This window comes from Lytechinus pictus, chromosome 12 (assembly GCF_037042905.1).
Source record: "Lytechinus pictus isolate F3 Inbred chromosome 12, Lp3.0, whole genome shotgun sequence".
Taxonomy (NCBI): Eukaryota; Metazoa; Echinodermata; class Echinoidea; order Temnopleuroida; family Toxopneustidae; genus Lytechinus; species Lytechinus pictus.
In genome coordinates, this window is record NC_087256.1 from 1,270,553 (window position 1) to 1,293,097 (window position 22,545).

Consider the following 22,545-nt stretch of genomic DNA (forward strand, 5'->3'; position numbering starts at 1 on the left):
AGCAATTCTGGTCTGACATGCACTTGTGTAATATCATGGAGCTATCAATATGTTGATAGCTCCATGGAAATATCATAACCGCATATCCATGCATGTATCAAAAAAATAGTCTTGAACAATATGGCATGGCCCTGCTGTGCTTATGGATTTATCATAGAAATTTTTAAGGGGGCTATTACAATCCCGTGGGATTGTTAGGGTTAAAGGTCAAATCCACCCCAGAAAAATGTTGACTTGAATCAGTAGAGAAAATTCAAACAAGCATAATATTGAAAATTTCATCAAAATCGGATGTAAAATAAAGTTACAGTATGACATTTTAAAGTTTCGCTTATTTTTCACAAAACATTTACAACTACTCAGTGATGTGCAAATGAGAGAGTTGATGATGTCCCTCACTCACTATTTCTTTTGTTTTTTTAATTGTTTGAACAATACAATATTTCAATTTATACAGATTTGATAATAATGACTAACTTGCCTGAACCAAAAAATGTTAAAACAATGGTAGTTCCACACATGTTCAGGGAGGAAAAAAAAAGAACTATATTTCACATGACAATGAGAAAATAACGACATAAAAAATAAATAGTGAGTGATGACATTAGTCCCCTCATATGCAAACAAACCAGGATGCGCATAAAAAACTTTTTTGCTAAATTAAGCGAAACTTTAAAATGTCATCACTTTATTATTTCACATCCGGTTTTGATGAAATTTTCAACATAATACCTTTTTCTTGGGGTGGACTTGTCCTTTAAGGTTTGCTAGCTGATTATTGCTAGCTTATTCTGAATTAAACTACGTTTCTTCATCTTTACGAAGCGCAAAGTTTCACCTACTTTCGTGTGTACCTCAAGGTTACAATGTCAGTTAAACTGTTTATTTGCAAAATATTATTGTGCTTGTGCAACACTTCCATTTCATTCAAGTACTACTATATTTGAGCTTATTTTAAATAGTGTTTCTTTCCCTGTCTAAATTTGAGCACAACATTCAAATGTTTGTTAAAATGAGAATATATAGAATGACGTACATAATTGAACAGGAGGGAAGGAACATGACAAAGCAATGGAAAAAGGGAGAATAAGGGGGAGAGAGAGAGGAGAAAAAGAGTGGTGTTGAGAAAGAGATTTAGTTAGAAGAAAATAATATACCACGTAATACATAAAAGTATAAAAAATATATTCATGTAAACTCACATCCATGCATATTTATAACACACAAGTCTATGAGGTGTTTTAAAACACGTTTTTTTGGTTAAAAAAACGGGTGTTTTAAAACGCGTTTTAAAACATGTTTTAAAACACACCGTTTAAAACGTGCCAACCCTGGTTTATACATCACATTCTATTGCCATTCCAACTCCACATGTTTCTATTGTCTTCTCATTTATATTCAGAACATTCTTCTTCATTCATATCATCCTACCTCATGCTCATTGGTTCACTTTTCACCCTTAGTTCTTCCACTTTTCTGGATTCTTCTATTCTCACTGTTTCTATTAGTCAAATTTATTATACGAAACTATTTCTGAACATATTCGAATACGGTATATTATTTGTTTAAATGTCAAATCCACCCAAGAAAACTGTTGATTTGAATAAATAGAAGAAAAAAAGTCAAACTATAGCATAATACTGAAAAATTTCATGCATAATCGGATGTAAAATAAAAAAGTTATGACATTTTAAAGTTCGCTTATTTTCACAATAGAGTGATATGCACACCTCAGTGACATGCAAATAGACGGTTCATGATGTCCCTCACTATTTCTTTTTTTTATTGTTTGAAAAATACAATTTTTCATTTATTTGACAAGGACCAACTTGGCTGAACCAATGCTAATTCTATATGTTCAGGGAGGAATTGATTGTTTCTCTTGACAATGCGAAGAAAATTACATTTCATATAATAAAATACAAAACAAATAGTGAAGGGATGACGTCATCAGACTCCTAATTTGCATACCGATCAGGATGTGTATATAACTGTTTTTTTTTTAATCAAGCGAAACTTTAAAATATCATAACTTTCTTATTTTACATCGGACTTTGATATTTTCAGTGTTATGCTTGTTGGATTTTTTGTTTTTATTATTTAAATCAACTTTTTCGTTGGGGTGGACTTGTTCTTTAAAATCAATGCCAAGTGAGGTCTGGCCCAATAAATCAGAGCAACACTGGACTTCATTTTGTCGACATCTTTACTTTGAGTTTAGTTCAGCTCCAATTAAATTTTAGGTTCTTCTTCTCCTAGCTGTTTGCTTGTTAATGACTGATTGCTCGAGGTCTATCTGTGAACAATCAGCACTCTACATTATATTTGTTGTTGAAAATAAAAGTGATACTCATGAATTTATTACAGAAAAAAATAAAACGATATATATATATATATAAACCAAAAAAAATGCATGGGGCGGCAAAAACTTTCTTGAAGATAAATGTATTCTTTTTATTTCACCATCAACTTTCTTTTGTCAGTATTCTTCATGTCCAGGGGCCCATTTCAAAAGTGCTTTAACATTATGGCAACTACCATGGAAACCACAATTATAATTGGATGTTGCGCCATATTATAATGGTAGTTGCCATATTAAAGACAAAGTTGTGATAGTTGTACCTCTCTATGAAACAGGCCCCAGGAGTGTCATTGCCATTCTGTTTAGAGATAAAATTTAGTTGGTAACATTTTGTCATATTTCAAACAATCCTAGATCTATTTCCCCCCAAAAAAATAGTCCAGAAATTACCTGTACCACGTTCCGTCCAGTACCCATCATTTTTATTTTCACAGTAACTGGTTGCATGTGGTGATATTTGATAGTGCATTACTAGTAATCATGTTAATATTTGCATGAACCAAATTTCTGTGATGTGCAAAATTTTCATCTTCTCTAGTTCTCTTATCTGTGAACAAATCCTGATTTTAAATTCAAGTATAATTTAAGAAATAAATATATTTTTAATAAATGGTGAACATGTTCAGCCGATATTTCCGAGATCTACAAAAGAGGAAGATCATAATCCTTTACAATCGTAATTTCTGCAAATTGAGACTGACTTGCAACTGTAACAATGAGAGACGTTAAAGTGAAAAATTCAAGCGGAAATTAGAATAGCACATTTTATGATTTATTTCATATGGATTTATCATAAGTCATTCAGATGTAATCATATATACATCGCTTTCCATTTGTTGGTGATGCTGCATGTCTGACATTGCATCTTTTATGTTGAGACTATTAACAGGTTGTTAGCTCTGGCAAACTGCAAACCACTGTCCCTTTGTTAGCTAACAATCAGATGAATATTGAGTGATGTCAGAGGGAACGAGATATCAGCTCTCTTTTTAGCGGTGGAGCATAGCAAGTTAGAACATTTTCTGTTAACTTTTTTTTTTAATCTACGAAACATATTTGGATTCTTAAATTGTAACATGTGAGACGTTTATCACATCAATAGGAATCGACTTAGATTTAGAAGACACAGAACTTTTAATTCCTATAGTAGTATGTTCAATGTTCAGAAGACCAAAATTTAACCGCATTGCAATGGAGCTGGCATTGAGGTAACTTTTACAGTGTGGGACAATGGGGGACAAGCTGGAAAAAAATGGATCTACAGTTATGTTGTCACCATGACTATCGCTGCTTTGAAAATACTGCAACATTGTCTCCTCGATTTGAAGTGAATTTGGGACTTGAAGACTGGACTGATGTTGCGGACGTGCCTGAGGACGATGACGATGAAGCCTGACCCACGTTGTGGACAGATGTCACCATTCTCCTGCTCAGTTTCTTCCTGTTTGGTACAGGCTTCTCCTGGTGTGTCCACATCAAACACAGGATCCAAGATTGAACTTGTTCTGTTGACAGAAAAATCATATGTTCAAATTTATTTCATATGTTTCACTCATAATAATGAATACTAAAAAATCGACTCTCATGTACCAAGTCGATACAGTTTGTCTGTTCTTTACTTCATTAATATTCGAAACATCTTAAGTTTTATTTTATTATATTATATTTTTTAAGGGTACTTTTCTGAAGGCAAATGGCTCTCACTTCAAGGAAATGCAACACCCATTAACCTGTACTATTTTACACAGGTAGTCAAGTACAAATATGATAAATCATATTGAATGAAAATGTGGATGTATAATTACAGGAAACAGGTTAATGTAAACATGAGAGAATGAGCCAATCATCAATGTATAATTCAAAATGATTTGTATAGTTTGTATGACAGCGCTCATATCCACCCTGCAGAGTGCACAAAGTGCAAAGTGCAAGGAATTCCTGTCAGAACCCAGAAACTAAACCTGGGTTAAGTGCAGCACAATATCAGAATTCATATTTATAAAATACATTTCTTTGCATGAATTCAAATTGATATACACATATTCTCTCTTCCCTGGGATAAGAAAACAAAATATTGAATATCTTACTCTCGATTATGTATGTGGGGAAGTAGGAATTCCATTGCCTCACTGTACTTGTATTTACGTGCTGCATTTGAGGGAGTTCCGTCACCACTCTTCTTCTCCATTTCTGTCGTTTTTTAGGAAGTTGTCCCTCAACTCGCTACGTCACCTTAAAATAATGAAAAAAACAACACGAAATCTAATTCCTATAACCTCTGAAAATTTTCATTTCTGTTTATGACTCATTTCAAGCCCTACCCACTCCCCCCCCCCCCCCCCGAAATATTTCAATGTGAAATTGGACAACATGCTTTTGATAGTAAAGAATTTTGCCTCAATTTTTTTTTCTTGTAAAAGTGACGTGATATTTATATTACGTATTTGAGAGGTGGGGTTGGTATATAGTTTTTGGTCCACATCACAAAGCAAGGTCGCTTTCTGCATTTACATACCCTTGCTCTTGTGTCTCATTTAATTTTTTTTTTTTTTAACACTAGACTATTTTACACATGTGCAAACAATTTTAAAAATGGCCATAATGACCAAAACTTACCATTGGTATTCATTGAATTACAACAACCAGAAGTTAGCTACAGTTGTTAGATTGTGAACTTGATTTGCTTTCAAACATCCACATACAAATATAACTCTTTTACATTGTTCAATATTTTTCTTCAAATTGATAGTGAAAAAATCGTGAAGTTTGAAAAAAATTAATATGACGTAAAATGATACCAACCTGAGATTACAAGCTGACGCCCAATGTCACGTCATGCATCATTTTTTTACTTCTGTATCCTTGAACATCTCCAATCTCTTGTCATACAGGATTGGATTTTCCTACACTTCTAGGATAAGGGCTTCCTCCATGTTGGTTATCTGTCATGCAACACATTCCATATAAATTTTGTTAGCAAATAATAATAATAAAGGTTTAAAGAATTGCAAAAGCGATTAGTGAAAGGCCAGTGCCCAATCAGCAATTTCTTACATTTACATTGTAACTAACAGGCTTGCTGATCAGGGTCCAATTTTTATAATGTACAAATAGAAATTCTCCTAATTGAAATGATTTTGCTTAGTTGTAGAGAAAAGTGATCGTCTAGAAATTCCTTGAAGAGCTTGAAATAATAATTTTTTATCATTTGAAAAGTACATGTAAACATAGGGTCATGTTAAGAAGAAAAAAAGATAGAGGCACAATTTTTTGCCTCCATGAGAGCCTATAAGCTAAGCCATATGATTTTTTTTTTAGGGATGAAATGTTTGTTGAATAAAATGTCAGCAAATTATGTCTTCTCTGTATAATATACGTACCCAATCACTTCAGCCCCCCCCAAAAAAAAAAATAATACTAAATAAAAAATAAACCAATGAAAAAAGAATGAAATTACACAAATAAAGCAATCAAATTTTGGAACAGAAATGTGCAGATTTAAAAGTTATGCCAGCACACAAAGGACATATTTCATATTGAAAAAGGGTCACTTTTGTTCTGGGGGATTTCTATTTCGGGCAAGCCAGTGCCAACCCAAACCCTTCCCATCGCCCCACGATTGAGCTGCCCCTGGATAAAGGAAAGTGCGCTCATTTTAAAATCCTTTACATAATAACAGACTGACAATTTTTGACAAACTAGAAACAATAACTTTTTTTAATGCAAGTTCTCTCCAAAATTATAGTAGCCTAAATTTAGTGACTAGGCCTAGACTCTATATTTCAATGAAAACAAGGTCTAACGTTAATTAGCTAAGCCTATGACGTCATACGGGGAGGATTTAGAGTCTAGGTTTTTACATTATTTATTCGTAGGCCTATAGTCCTTTCCAGAGAGTTTGTGGGAAATACTAAGTTAGCCTTACTCCTTAGCCTAGGACTCAAAAATTCCTACTAGGGTCTAGATCTACTTTCCACCAGTTTCGATCTAGAACAGATCGACCAGAGGGTCCCACAAAAATATGGTCAAACTGAGCAATCGGTCTAACTTCTTTCAGTTCAGGCTACCCAAGTTTCACCACTCCAGATCCCCTCTTATTAATTAATTGCCACCCTCCTATCTGCCACTCTTGCTGCTGACAAAACGACTCAGTGCCTATACTAGCTCTCATCTATTATAGACCCTACTACTATAGTACTAAAACTAAAAATACTAGGCTAGGCTAGTCTATATCTTAATAATTCATCCCGGAATTCATCATATTCGTTCAGAGGTCTAACTTACATGTACTAGTTTTACTAACGTTGGACCTATGTGTAGACTCTAGACTACTGAGGCCTAACGTTAGACCAACAACAGGTGTAACTTTTGTTAACGTTACTTATAGGTCTACCTAACGTTAGATCTAACTATAAGTAACGTTAGGCCTAATGTTACTGTTAGTTAGACTCTAAGTTAAAGATAAATGCCAGTTGTGGTAACGATTTCAAAATGAGTTCGTACAGTCTATAGACTATAGTATAGAATCCAATGAAATGACCACCAAAGTGTCTGTTTGTATATATAAAAAATATGTGCCAAAGGATTCCGGAAGAAATTGTGTAATTGCTGAGAAATTAGCAAATAAGCACGGGATTTGGGTCAAGCGTCGGGCCGACATTCCCCGCGACATTCAAAGCAATAATTTTTAATAGTATTAGTACACTGTCCCACGTGCGCTTATCTGTGTTGGTGATCTTCAGTAGACAGTATGAACATTTTTCAGCGTAGATTTCAAGATTTCACAAAGTTCAGTTCATGTAACTGTACCACTATACCAGATCTAGATCCTCGATAATATAGTGACAATTAAGCTCGGTTTTACACACTTTCTCGTGAAATCAGTGTTTCCTGCAAGTGCAACTAGGCTAGGCCTACTTTCATTTACCTTACTTTACCCTAAGTCTAACTTTCTTTATTTAGTAATTACGTTAGGCCAGTCTAATTGATTATCGAGTCTAACATTAGGTCTAACGTTAGATCTAGATGTAACTTAGGCTATGATAAACATCTAGCCTATCTATATTAGATATATCTTGTTAGACCGAGTCTAAGACTAAGCTAACTTACGTTAGATCTTCGTTAAAAGACGTTAGATCATAACGTTAGGGCTTAGGCCCTAGTTACTAAGTTAGCCTAGGCCTAGGGCTAGGCCCTATCCCAGATTAGTATTTCCGGCCTTATATTATTTGGCCTTATTTTCTTGTGCTCTACTTTCTGGGGCTCGGTTCTACAGTATGCGAAATGACACTTGTTCTTAATTAGTTGCTTACCAGACCAAGAATTGCAAGATCAGGCAAGTCCTAGCTCCTTCAGTCACCTCTCTTCAGCAGGTAATAATACACGTAGACCTACGTGTATGTGCGATTTTGCATTTAACACGTAAACTCCCATAGACTATCACCGCAGGCGATTTGTCGCTTGATCAGAAAATATGTGGGCAATGACGTAATTTATCTGGACTGTGATTGGCCAGAAGTGAAAAAACCGTGTGCCGTGCTCTGAAAATGGCTTGCTGATCGATCTGCAAATCCGGCAAATTACGCCGTGTTGTACAATACGGCACGGCACCGTTGAAGTGGAAACAGTTTCATAGGATTTAGTGGGGATCGATTTTTTTTGCCGTGCCGGATTGCCGTGGTGCCGTGCACGGTCGCCGTGCCGGATGCGGTGTAAACGGGCCTTAACCCAGGGAGCTCCGGCCCGCTAAGCGGAGCGGAGGCGGAGCCCAGCCCCAGGGGAGCGTTTCATGAAAGGACTTGTCGGACGTTTTATCCGACAAGTCCCATTTGATTCGACAGTTACTATAGTAACAGTGCCTCTCAGCCAATCAGAATCAAGGAAAGATGTCAGATCTGACAACTTGTCAGACAAAAATGTTGATGAAACGGTCCCCTGGTCAGGACTCTTCCGTGTAATATTAGGCAGCGGGTATTCTCCAAAATGGGGTAGAATGGGGTCGCAATAGGCACCCCAAATAAAAGGGGAAAAATAAATTATGCACTTACCTCGATTATATGGATGAAGGTCTATCGTGACACAGAATCCTGACATCGAGGCACAAACTTGACCTCTCAAAATACAAAAAAAGGAAAAGCTTTGTCTAGTTCGTTCTCCTTTCAAAATTGAAAACAAAATGGCAGATCGATCGATACAGAGAACGAATGCGACATGGAGGTCTAACTTTTCCTTTTTTTGAGGGTCCAGTTTGTGCCTCGATGTAAAGATTCTGTGTCACAATTGACCTTCATCCATATCCATATAAATTATAATCGAGGTAAGTGCATAATTTATTTTTTCCCCTTTTATTTGGAGTGCTAAGCCTATTGCGACCCCATTTTGGAGAATACCCATGTCTGCCTAGTATTACACGGACAAGTCCTGGGTTATGTACCATACCGTCTAGACTATACGGTATCGTACAAAACTCCGCCGCCGAAAGACTGCGGAGCTGCAGAGCTCATGGCAGTGTATCTTACTGCCGGACACCTTTATTTCAGTGCTTTAAAAATGACAATTAAAGGAAATGCAATAAAGAAAAATTTGCACTTGCTATTCCAAATAATATGAAAATTATGAATAGATAGAGTCTATGGTAAAATTATTTTATACTTGCCAACCGTTTTTCTTTGCATTGCACTTGCCGCATACCCCTCCACGAAAAGCAATTATTTTCATGTGTGACAAATTACATCATGATTCCGGACGCGCGCCGGATAGGTGAAGATATTCTTGATTGAAAATGATGTAGATCCAATTTAGAATTGGGGTGATTTTTTCTTCATATTGAGTAAATTCTAAGTTTTTGTTTGCTTTTTACATATTGAATCTGAGCAGATGTTGGTAATAAATTAGTTATCGTATTACCGAACACATTTCATGAATTCAATCATATCAAACACATTATTCACATAAAATTCAAACTTTCACCATAAACATGATAAATACACAAATACATGTAGGAGACTCTAGGCCTACCTACAAAATATATGAAAAATTCAGTATAACAATTAAATATTGACAATAAGAAATTCTCTTTTTTGGTGGCCTGAAATTGAAATTAAATTTCTCCAACCAGAGAAAAAAAATAAACAAAAACATTAACGTTGTCGTTACAGTTTTATACTCTAAAAATAAACTTTTAATGTAAAAAAAAAACCTTTCTTCAATCAGTATGGATATGGGGGACAGGAAGTCAGAGGATAACATTCTGGCAAAGCCAAATCCAAAAAGTATTGTAATTCTTGTTCATGAATTAAACAGAGTCTACAGTCCATGCCAACAAATAATCCAAGAATAAGATCATTTTGATTTTATACTTTTGAAGTCTGTTTGTCCACTTGATAAAAAAGAGATCAAATCTGATTCCAAACGGAGTCAGAGGGCAAGTCAATGAACTCCATCTTGTTTCTGATAATCAGGGTGCAACATAAGCGCTTGCCAGATTGCCCGGGGCAAGTAAAAGTTGGAGTCGGGCAAGTGTTTTGAAGTAAAGACAAAAACTGCTTGCCCAAATTGGGCAAGCAAAATTCTCACTGTGAAATGAAATTTTACAAAGTTTCCCCATACTGGGCAAGTGCTTCTAAAAAGTTATGTAGCACCCTGTGATTCATACAATGACAGCTTGTTCAAGATTCAACTTCTAAACTCCTTTTGCTTGTTTAAAACCTTTAACTTTTTTTTGTTTTTGCCAATTTGAAATTGATACATGTACACATATTATATGTCACCTTTTTGTGATGGTACAGATTAAACATTGTCACAAACTCCAGTGAGCTTTGTTCTCTGTGCAAGGACTTAACTATACTGAACCCATAGCATTGGAACTGAATATGAGATATTTTTACCTATAATTTACTGATTTAATGGCAAAGTGTCATCCTGGAAAAGAAAGTGCATCCATCTTGACTCCAGAATGAGATTCTCTTTCTTTTTCTTTTCTTTCTCTAGACATCTCTTGCAACGCGTTACTCTCAGGAGCAATTTGGTAAACAGTATCAACAAACCGTGGGTCTGGACTTCTTTCTCAAGAGAGTATGCATTGGAGGTAAGTACTAGAGTTTCATGCTGCAGGGAGGGTAGGAACATTTTTTAGTAATCTACTGAAATCCTTGCATCTGAATAACTGAGAGTAAGTGAGCTATTGATAATCACTGACAACACTTCATTAAACACTCCCTTGCCTGGTGGCTGTTTTTAGCTCGTCCAGCCCAAAGATGAGCCAGATGAGCTTTTGCCGTGGCGTCCGTCCACAATTTCAAAATGCATCTTCTTCGCCATTTCAAGTCCAATTTCAATTCTGTTTGCTTTATAAGATAGCACTAGGTGGGGGATTCAAAACTTCTGCACAGAATTTTGAAACTCATTAAATATGCTAATTTATGTGCATTTTTCAAAATTCACCAAAAATGCTTCTTCTTTATTTGTTGACCGATTTTGATTTTTTTGCTTCCATCTGGTAGAGCTTCATGAGGTTCACCGAACTTCTACACAGAATTTTTGAATTTTGTCGAGAAATTTTTTTATGCTAATTTATGCATATTTTAAAAAATTGACATAAAATGCTTCTACTTCTTTATTTGTTGACCGATTTTGATTCATTTTCTTCCATCTCGTAGAGCTTTGTGAGGTTCACCAAACTTGTACACAGAATTTTGAAATTTTTTGTAGAAAATTATTTATGATAATTTATGTGAAATTCATAAATCACAGAAAATGCCTCTTCTTTATTTGTTGACCGAATTTCAAAATGCTCCTTCATCGCCATTTGAAGTCCGATTTCAAATTTTCAATTCTGTTTGCTTTATATGATAACATTAGGCGGGGGATTCAAAGCTTTCTACACAGAATTTTGAAACTCATTAAATATGCTAATTTATGCACATTTTTCAAAATTCACCAAAAATGCTTCTTCTTTATTTGTTGACCGATTTTGATTTTTTTTTCTTCCATCTGGTAGAGCTTCATGAGTTTACCAAACTTCTGCACAGAGTTTTGAAATTTTGAGTAGAAAATTATTTATGCTAATTTATGCAAAATTTATTCATAATCACAGATAATTCTTCTTTATTTGTCGACCAATTTTTTTTTTCATCCATCTGGTAGAGCTTATTGAGGGTCACCAAATCTCAACACAGAATTCTGAAATTTTGACTAGAAAATTATTCATGCTAATTTATTCATAAATCACAAAAAATACTTTTTCTCCTTCATTTGTTGATCAATTTCAATTTTGTTTCCTTTATATGAAAGCTCTTGGTGGGGATACAAAATTTCAACACAGAATTTTGAAACTTACTAAATATGCTAATTTATGCATATATTTCAAAACTCACAAAAATACTTATTTGTTGAATGATTCTGATTTTTTTGGTTCCATCTGAGAGCTACATGTAGTTCACCAAGGTTCTACACAGAATTTAGAAATTTTGACCAGAAAATTATTTATGCTAATTTATACAAAATTTATTCAGAAATCACAAAAAAGCTTGTTCTATGTCATTTCTTCATCAATTTCAATTCTGTTTCCTACTTTACTCAATTTATGTCAACTGGGCTGAAATTAAAAATTGTGTTAAATTCTGTTGCGAGATACTGGATGAGCTCCACATCATTGATGTGCTAGTTTGTAAGTTTCACACAAGTTTACACACAACTTGATGCATACATGTGTGACGACCAGTTCTTGTGCTGCAGTGTTAATGAAATCCCCTAAATTTGTCCTGTTTTACTGGTAATGAATCATTTAATAATAATAATTTTACATTTATATTGCATGATTCCTACATAACCCCAGTAAACTCTTTGAAAAATGTTATGGGCTCTGGTCGTCATCTATGTTTTAAGTTGTGCATACCACCACGGGATAACAATTTTTTTAACAATTAGGTGTTTATTCTATTGTCAATACAAAGATTTTGAGGGAATAGATTTATCCAACCATTACCCTTTTTCAGTGTTTTAAAGTTGATTGGGTGTAATTGTCACCACCATTATGTGAATTACTAGATTTTTAAACATGCAGTGATTTTTCTTCTTCCTTTCAATTCAGAAAACACTCATGTTTCATTGCAAGTCTGGGATATTGGAGGACAGACACTAGGAGGAAAGATGCTTGAAAACTATTTGTATGGAGCTCATGTAAGTAATTGCTAACAATTATGTAAATTCATTGACATCTAGTTGAAGATACATTAACTATTATCTCTTTTTATTTTTACGTTGATGAATTTATTTATGATTCATCATGTAGATTATTTATAGAACAGGTTTTACGCAGTTCTATAAATCAAGATATCAATCAGAACAAATTGATTAAAAGAAAAAAGCCAACCTTCATACTCAACATTCTTTGTAATTATGCAAATTATAATATGATAATCATTTCTAATTCTGCAGGTAATACTGCATGGAAAGAATTATTGAGAATGTTGTCTTTTGAATCCAATACATTTAGAGCTAATAACATTTTTTTGGTTATATTTAGGGAGTTTTAATGGTATATGACATCACAAACTACAGCAGCTTTGAGAACATAGAAGATTGGTTTCAGAAGCTTAAAGATGTTCTCAAGGATGCAGACAAGTTCCCACATGTTGCTCTCGTGGGTAATAAAGGTAATTTGATATTTAGGTGTGTATCCACTTGGTCTACATGTACTAGCAGTTGGACTTATTCTCAGATCATCTAACGCCGTCAGGCTAAACACATTTGGTGTAATATCAGTTTGGTCCATTTGTCATTTGGTCTACATACTTCCTTTGGTTATCTGCCCTTTAATCTAATGCCCACATGGTCTAATATTTTCACTATGTCTAATTATGCTTTCATATAATTTGTCAGTTTCATGACATTTGCTCCGGGGACAATTGCTCTGATGAAAAATCTGCATGTTACGGCAACCAAAACCTCACCCCCCAAAACTAAATAACTCCTAATCATTATCTTTACATTATTCTGAACAAAAAACTCTATTACAATCCTTAAAAAAATCTAAAAGATTTAATTTTATTTTTGCACAAATAAACCATCAAGTGAAATGTGCATTATTAAAATCAATGTTAACATTGGATATTTTAAACTTTTACATATTTCCATTTACGCTACATGAATAGAACATTTATACTTTGCAGTCTACAAAGCTATGCTTAATTATTTTGACAGCTTTCCAAGATTCATTCAGTTTCAGTGCTTATATTGTAATTTTGTTTTGTATCTTACCAGCTGATTTGGAGCATATGAGGACAGTGAAAGCTGAGAAACATCAAAAGTTATGTCAAGAACACAATCTATCTAGCCATTTTGTCTCTGCAAAGACGGGTGATTCAGTAAGTAGATTTGCCAGTGTTTCCTGTGGCTCTCATCTTTAACACTTCATCACATCTTATCTTATTATTTTATCATTGTACTATCTGTATACCCATTTGTCACACCCCTGGCTTTAAAAAAAATTTAATTGGGTACATTTTAGTCAAGTTCAGATTATAATGTAAGTTAAACATGTATGTATATGTGTTTATATATTCACTTTAGCTTTATATTTTACATGAGTATGTTTGTGCAACAGATATGATCACTTCTAATTACATCATCAAGTTTTAGCTTGACTTTTATTCTAATTTACATCAGAAATTTAATCAAGATTTTTCAGTACGTAAGCTGTTTTTAATGACATTTATACTTTCGTTTCTGTTTATTTGCATGTACTCTTGCTGTTATCAATGAGGATTGTAATGTTCTTCCAAGTCAGTGACTTTTATTCAGATTTCCTTGCTGTAGATGCATTTAACAAATTAGTGTAGTTTGTAATTGATATTGTGTTTATTGTCCCTTTTCCTGTTTCCTATTCAGTGATATAAGAATTCTTCTGTATGAACACGTACATAATGTATGGAGGAAATGTTATTTAGATCATTACTCTGACAAGGAAATAAAAATAAGTGGTATTAACATTTTACTCCATAATGAATGTATTTTTATTTGAGAAAGATGTTAGTACTTGTAAATGATCTAATGACCGATGTGATTCTTCATTGAGATGGCAATCAAAGGTTATTTAGGGATGTCATAGCCAATTTGGTTTCAGATATTCAGCTGCAAATCTTAGCTTTGTAGTTTCAATCTATGCTAAAGCACTTATGCTCTTTAACCAGTATGTTCATCGTAATTTACTTTTTATTGTACATAGGCATCAAATAAATGATAATTGGGATAGATACTGCTTGAAACATAAATGTACAGGATTGCTCTAAGTTAACATTTTGCAATAAAAATGACTGTAGTTATGCCTGAACTGTAGTAAAGTGCTTTTCTTCAATATTCATGATAGATGGGTTGGCACATATTTCTCACCATCTTTTCATTATATTGTAGCTGGTATAAATAACCTTTTGAAAATGTTTTCTATCTTGAAATGCAGGTGAATTTATGTTTCCAGAAAATAGCTGCTGATATCCTAGGGATCAAACTCACTAAAGCTGAAATCCAAAACAACACTGTATCCTTTTGGTTTTAATCCATTCAGATGTGTATTAATTTATTCAAATGTTATTATCCCTGATATGGAGAGTTTAATTGTTCTATTTGTTTTTATTATAATGGAGATAAGTTCATGTTGGTTGCATACATTTAGAGTTAAATATTAGAATGGTTTATAACCATTAAAAATATTTATTGAATAATGATGTGTACTCAAAGCTTACCTACATGTATGGCAAGTTCCTCAAGTCTGCGCAGTCCCCCTTGTCTGCGCATACGCGTATCTGCGCGATTCTACTAAAAGAAGATACGCAACGACCACAGACTTTACACATGCTATACATAGGAAGATATTCATTAAAAAATCCGACACAAAATGGTGGAAAAATAATAAATTTTTGGCATTTCATGAGAAAGCCTCAAAATACAGCCTTTTTCATCAAAATCCCTGAACCGCGTGCAAAGTGAATGGGTGCGCAGACATGGGGTACCATTTTTTGGTTCAATCTAAAAATGACCGCCTGAGGTTTTTTCCAAGAAAATCATATATTTCTTTCAAATTTTTATGAGATATTTGGTACACTTTCTCATAATGATATAAGGAACATTATCCACTGAAAGATTTTGTGAAATATAAAGTAATTCATGTTTAATCTTAACTCAAACCGTTAGGTGTGCAGACTTGGGGACCACCATCATATAATAGCAAAATGATTCGTGCAGAATTCATGCAGATTCATTTCTCAGTACTGAAGTCCATTTGATTGATTAAAAAAAGTAATAAAAGATTAAAATTATAATGACAATGATAATGACAGTGATGATAGTGATAATAAAGATTGTAATTTATTATATCAATAATGTTAATAATAACTCTAATAATGATGATCATTCTACAGCCTTCTACTGATAATAATGGTAATACTAATACATGTAATGATGAGGATGTATTGAGGATGATGATATTAATGTTGATGGTAATTTACAGGAAACAAATGGTAATAAACTTTGGCCACTTATACAGCACAATGATGAACCTTCCATTGAGTAGCTTTGTATTGACGATGAATGTGATCACTTCCTTGACTCTAATCTTCTCAATACAGCGAGTTGTCAAAGCTGAAGTACTCAAATCGAGAGAGGAGCCTGTACCAAGACCGATGTCATCACACACGCGGAGTTCAATGTGTTCTGTCATGTGACACTCATCTATGTATTTAATAAACTCTCGAGCTATGAGAATACATGCATTTTGAGAGCAATCAAGGTCTTTGAACGTTCTTTTACGAAGAATGATCGGCAATGGCTTACTGCTGTGTTACATCCGACCATTACATAAGGGGCGCCCTCTTGTGAGATGAAGTAGAAAGATGTTGGCTTGTCGTTACTATATTCTCAAGATCGGCAAGGATACTATCTTCATCGTTTATTTATTATTTTCTACCCATGATTTCATCAGCGTTTCAATCACTGTCTTACACGAAGGTCTTAATTACCAAAGAGACATGAGGAGCTTAAAGTTCATCTCATTTTCATAGTAGTCAGTGAAGTGATGTCATACATGAAGCTATATACAAGCTTGTCCACTGAGTAACTTCAATTTCAGTGAACAGTACATCAACCTGTTGACTACTGAATTATGTAATTCCTATTGGATTTGGACAGGGACCGCCCACTTCCATTAGACAATAGGTTAACTAGTTTAATATGAAATGGATGATGCTTTTTTTTGGAACACATTCATGTTGAGCCTTATTTCAGTCAATTGCAGATCTTTATGAGTCTTGGCTCAGATATCTCTATGAAATGAGATGCTTCAAGCTACTGCATTTTATATTGATATCAGTATCACCTTGGAATCCCTAAAGCTAGCTCACAAATAAGCACTTTGTCAGTGCCATATTTTAGAAAAAAAAACTTGAAAGATTTTCTCCCCTAGTTGAAGGGACTGATAAATCATATAATTACTCTTTATTTTTTTTCCATTGTTTATATTTGATCATTGATTGTAGAGGAGAAAATAATTGCATTCCTGTTTTCATGTGCCATATGGATATTTTTCACTTTGTTGTTATTTTTGTCTCGCCTACATAGCAGAGCGAGACTATAGGTGCCGCTTTTCCGATGGCGGCGTCATCGTCAACATTTATAAGAACTTAACCAAAGGTTAAGTGTTTGAAATTTCATCATAACTTAGAAAGTATATGAGCCTAGTTCCAGGGATGTGAGATTTCAGATTTTTAGCTGATTTCAGATTTTTTGTTGTTTTGATTTTCAGCTTAATTTCAGCTCATTCTGGCTTTCCTCTGTACAAAAAGAAGGGGGCTTTTTCTATTTCAGACTTTTTCAACACTTTTCAGATCTTTATATTTGTGACCACTCACACCCCTGTAGTTCATGAATCTTGGACACAAGAGTAATCAAGCATCAGTGAATATCTTGCTTGAGTTTCAGGTTACATGACCAAGTTCAGAGGTCATTTAGGGTCGAAGAACTTTGGCCATGTTGGGATATTTGTTGATTTGCCATCATAAGTTTTAAAAGCTTATGGATCTATTTCATGAAATGTGGACATAATGATTATACTGATCGTCTTGCACAAGTCTTCGGTCACACGATCAAGATTAAATGTCATTTGGGGTAAAGAAACATAGTATTTCATCATCATATGAATGGTGTTTTTTGTGAATGATTATTCTATAGTCGTTTTCAATGTCGGCACTTGCTATATTGAATTGCGTAATGCAGGCGAGACTGCCAGAGGCGCTCCACTTGTTGTTTTATTGAAGTATTCTATTTTCTACATTTCTTGATGTCCACATTTTCATATTTTAATGTGCAAGTTGTTTCAAGGGAGAAGCTGTAGTTCCATGTGTTATAGCCAGGGGTGTGAGAGATCAAATTTTTATCTGATTTCAGATTTTTTGGGTTCTGATTTTCAGCTTAATTTCAGCTTATTTTTGGCTTTCCTCTGTACAAAAGGTATGGGAGCTCTTTCTTTTTCAGACTTTTTCAACACTCTTCAGCTTTTTTCAGATCTTTTTATTTGTGACCACTCACACCCCTGGTTATAGCCTACAGACTATCTAAAATTATGGGTGATATGATTATTGAAATTTGTATATTTAGATATGTCATTCACTCTTTTCTGTCTGATAAGTATTCAATGCTTATTAATTCAATTCATCTTGTTTTTAATACTCTTAGTATTCAATTTAAAACCAAAGCCATATACAAGTACTCCTTTTTCTGGCTCCAAAATGTTTTTAATGTTGTCAGCATTCATTCATTTTTGGGGTATTTTTAGGAGCATATTGTTATAGTTTCAGCTGTGTGCAATCTCGTTCTCTTTGCTTCTTTGACTGAAATTATGTTTGCTTGAGTACTTAAACCAACTGCATACCTTGAAGTACTAGGAAGGACAGAATAGGATTCATATTCTGCTTATAAATCTGTTTTAGTACTATTCAATTCATCTGTGTGTGTGTGTTAAAAGCTGATAAGCAGAAAATTCTATTATCGCTAATGGACCATTATTCAAGAATTTGTCATTTGAATTAACAGAAAGTTAAATTGCAACTATTAAGCACATGGTTTACTATTGCATTAACTTATTGATATGTCAAAGGTCCAAGAAAGTGAAAGACTTTCTTTCCCTATTTATCGTACCATTGTACAAAAGTATGATCGGTAAACTTTCTTGTCATAAATGGTTATATTTTGATTATTTTATCTTTATATTTTTCATAACTTTAGTATACATGGAACCTGTTTATTGATTATCTTTCTAAATATCTTTCTGAAAGCAACTTTGCAAGCTTACACCATCTTATTGAGATCACAGACATTTATTGTGAACACATATTATGTTTTCCTTGTAAATCTTTGTTAATTGCTTTTGTTCATTGCATATGAATTCTGTACACTTAAGGAGATTAAATACATGTACATGTGTGTGTTAATCTTTTGGTGCTTTTTTGTTCAAAAATTCCAAATATATCATATTTTCGTAGTTGAAATTGTTTTACAAAAAAGCTGTCACATGGCATGAAAATTCATCATTTTAATATTAATTTCAACAGGGAAATATGCATTTGAGTGTGATGAATTGGGAACCACGGGAGCGTTTCATCAACATTTTTGTCTGACAAGATGTCACATCTGACTTTCCTTGAATCTGATTGGCTGATAGTCACTGTTACTATCAATGGTGACTTTCAGATAAAACAGGGCTTGTCGAATAAAACGTCCAACACGCCCTTTCATGAAATGCTCCTGTGAAGTCATTTTTTAACACATTTGATGGTATTTTCTTATTAAAAACCTGGGTGTATGTAAAAATTCACTTTTTAGACAACTTTTCAATGCAAGATTAAAATAATTTGTACTTGGTGAATCAGTTAGCAAATGGCACTCCATAGAAGTGTGTTCTGAGTAAACGTATGGTTAACTTGATGCGATGAGAATGTGGATTTTCATGTAGACAATAATTTTGTTTTATATATATTTATCATACACTAAGCCAGGCTTGTATTTTGAAGTCTGGTTTAACTTAGGCAATGGTGTAACTCTGTTGAATTGATGGGAAGCCAAAAATCTCAAAATTGCTTTTACACTTCATGATTCCTATCTCTACTTGGCATTTTCGTCACAATTTAATGATGAAGAGAAAGCATATTTCAGTAATTATTCCGAGTCAGTTAAAAATGATCTGAGTGTCAAATGAGCCGACAATGTGAACTTGTCACAATTGGCTTTCCATAGTTAAATCACAAATTTAGACCAGAGTTTAAATAAAACCTGAGTTCAGGATACGGGCCTCAGAATTCAATGCTTCTGTAAACAATAAAAAAACTTCATTGTGGAAGAGACTCTCAAATTTTAATGAAATGTGAAACAAAGATTGTTCTTTTGTATATCTGAATCTACATGTATTATCAGCGATTTGCACGTCAAGTGCAAAAATAATCTCAAATGACAAATTTGGAGTTGTGTTAAGAGTAATTTCTATCCTTAGTTCATACTAATGGAAATATTAATGCCAAAGGTCTTGGTTGTGCATGTATTTCTCATTTTGGCTTCTGCATTTCTGTAACATGTATCATTGCAAAGGATTTTTTTCTGTATTCTTGTTGTGTAGGTGAAGAAAAGCAGAAAAATAGCAAGTTCTGACTAGTACACGCAACATACTCATGTAAATAAATGTATATGAAAATATGCTATTATTATTTGTACATAATAGAAATCTTTATGAATTCTAACAATGATGTATAGAATTATGAGAATGTGATTTTACTGATTTGATAATTGTTGTATATGGGTTTATATACTTCATATTTTTGTGTGTTTCGATCTATGTACCATAACTACTTTATATGTTTGAATACATTCTCACTTTTGTGTAATTTTGTTTTAGCATGTGTATTCATTAGACAAAGTTCCTTTCACCATGATAGTGTACTTATAATTTTCAGGGATTCTCACTGATTTCATATTTTCAAGTCTGTTTTACTGTTCTCTGCCTTTTATTCATCAGAATAAAGTCTCATGATAGCAGAAGGAATGTTAGGTTTTTTAAACAGTTTGAATATAACAGATATATGGCCAACGTCCCTTAAAGGGCAAGTCCACCCCAGAAAAATGCTGATTTGAATGAATAGAGAAAAATCATAATGCTGAAAATTTCATCAAAATCGGAAGTAAAATAAGAAAGTTAATAGGACATTTTAAAGTTTCACTTATTTTCACAAAACAGTGATATGCATAAAACAGTGATATGCATAACTCAGTGACATGCAAAGGAGACAGTCAATGATGTCCCTCACTCACTATTTCTTTTTTTTAATTGTTTGAATTATACAATATTTCATTTTTTACAGATTTGACAAGGGCCAAATGGGCTGAACCATATAGTATTATAATAATGCTAATTTCACATGTTCAGGGAGGAATTTTTCTCTGTTCTGTTTCACCCGACAATGAGAAAATTACAATATTTTATATAATAAAATACAAAAGAAATAGTGAGTGGATGACGTCATCATTCTCCTCATATGCATACCAACCAAGATGTGCATATAACTATTTTGTGAAATTAAGAAAAACTTAAAAATGTCATAACTTTCTTATTTTACAACAAATTTTGATGAAATTTTCAGTGTTATGCTTGTTGGATTTTTCTCTTTTTATTAAAAATCCACTATTTGTTGGGGAGGACTTGTCCTTTAAATTAGATGAAGCAGTTTTTTACCAGGGCCGGTGTTCAATTTGATACTTAAAGGTCAAGTCCACCTCAGAAAATTGTTGATTTGAATCAATAGAGAAAAATCAGACAAGCACAATGCTGAAAATTTCATCAAAATCGGATGTAAAATAAGAAAGTTATGACATTTCAAAGTTTCGCTTATTTTTAACAAAATAGTTATATGAACGAGCCAGTTACATCCAAATGAGAGAGTCGATGATGTCACTCACTCACTATTTCTTTTGTTTTTTATTGTTTGAATTATACAATATTTCAATTTTTATGAATTTGACGATTAGGACCTCCTTGTCTGAAGCACAAAATGTTAAAATAATGGAATTCCACGTGTTCAGGGAGGAATAAAACTTTATTTCACATGACAATGACGAGAAAATAAAAATATTTCATATTTCATATAATAAAATACAAAAGAAATAGTGAGTGAGTGATGTCATCAGTTCCTCATTTGCATACCGACCGAGATGTGCATATAACTGTTTTGTGAAACTGAAGCGAAACTTTAAAATGCCATAACTTTCTTATTTTACATCCAATTTTGATGAAATTTTCAGTGTGATGCTTGTTGAATTTTTCTCTTTTTATTCAAATCAAGTTTTTGTTGGGGTGGACTTGTCCTTTAAAGCCAGAATTTGAAGTATTTTACTCATTATTCGGCTACATCCTAACCCATCTTTGCTATTTAATTATCTTTTTTACTAAGTATTTTGCTTGAATCTATGTGAGACCCATACATGGCTCAAGTCTGGCTATGTGCAATTTACACATACATACATGTAGTTGTGCACACTGCACACAAATGGATATGTACATTCTGCATTATTTGGCTTGGACATCATAAATTATTTTACTTAAATTTGGCTAGATAAATCAAAATACCTAGAAGTGATTTGAAAATGAGTACAGGCAGTCTGCTTAGCCAAGTAAAACGCAAAGTTATCACTTAGTCAATCATACTCTCAATTGAATATGCCCTGGGGGCCGTTTCATAAAGCTGTTTGTAAGTTAAGAGTGACTTTAAGAACGACTGGTTAGCCTTCATGTAGTTCCTAAGAAAGGATCACTAGTCGTTCTTAAAGTCGCTCTTACAAACAGCTTTATGAAACGCCCACTAGGGCCCCATTTTAAAGAAGATCTGCAATTTTGCCTTTCAAATAAAAAAATATCTGAATGGATTGGATATTTTAATAGCAATGTAATTTCTGATGTAGAGCAAAGTATTTTTATACATCATACAAAAATTGATATATTTCATTGTGAAGTTTGTTACAATGAGGATTATCTGATTTTGAAAAAAAAAACACTTGTTTAGTCTGGGTTTAAACTATTTTGATGTTCTATGATTATTCCACTATCACCTGTGCATTTGTAATAAAACAAACGGAAATCGACATCAACAGAGTTG

At 33.6% G+C, this 22,545-nt stretch overlaps 2 protein-coding genes across 2 annotated transcripts; one reads left to right on the top strand and one right to left on the bottom strand.

Annotated features, from left to right (window-relative positions):
* Positions 1–2,980: 2,980 nt before the first annotated feature.
* On the bottom strand, positions 2,981–4,589 carry LOC135156168 (uncharacterized). Its single transcript, XM_064107773.1, has 2 exons — positions 4,450–4,589; positions 2,981–3,867 (listed from the first exon to the last, which is right to left on the bottom strand). The coding sequence occupies exons 1-2, from the start codon at positions 4,548–4,550 to the stop codon at positions 3,627–3,629; spliced, it is 342 nt and encodes a 113-aa protein (XP_063963843.1). The 5' UTR covers positions 4,551–4,589; the 3' UTR covers positions 2,981–3,626.
* Positions 4,590–9,575: 4,986 nt separating this feature from the next.
* On the top strand, positions 9,576–22,531 carry LOC129273327 (ras-related protein Rab-28-like). Its single transcript, XM_064107830.1, has 9 exons — positions 9,576–9,638; positions 10,352–10,448; positions 12,453–12,541; positions 12,888–13,017; positions 13,625–13,728; positions 14,820–14,897; positions 15,985–17,765; positions 17,953–21,158; positions 21,766–22,531. Exons 1-7 carry the CDS (start codon positions 9,576–9,578, stop codon positions 16,078–16,080), a joined length of 657 nt encoding a protein of 218 aa, XP_063963900.1. The 3' UTR covers positions 16,081–17,765; positions 17,953–21,158; positions 21,766–22,531.
* The last annotated feature ends 14 nt before the right edge of the window (positions 22,532–22,545 follow it).

What these genes read in the sequence shown, in the direction of transcription:
- LOC135156168 (XM_064107773.1), bottom strand. Translation starts at nt 4,550, where the DNA reads ATGGAGAAGAAGAGTGGTGACGGAACTCCCTCAAATGCAGCACGTAAA. An exon ending in CCCCACATACATAATCGAGA is followed by an intron (nt 3,868 to 4,449) that starts GTAAGATATTCA and finishes TTCTGTCAACAG; the next exon opens with AACAAGTTCAATCTTGGATC.
- LOC129273327 (XM_064107830.1), top strand. Translation starts at nt 9,576, where the DNA reads ATGGATATGGGGGACAGGAAGTCAGAGGATAACATTCTGGCAAAGCCA. An exon ending in ACTATTTGTATGGAGCTCAT is followed by an intron (nt 12,542 to 12,887) that starts GTAAGTAATTGC and finishes GGTTATATTTAG; the next exon opens with GGAGTTTTAATGGTATATGA. An exon ending in CTGAAATCCAAAACAACACT is followed by an intron (nt 14,898 to 15,984) that starts GTATCCTTTTGG and finishes TTCTCAATACAG; the next exon opens with CGAGTTGTCAAAGCTGAAGT.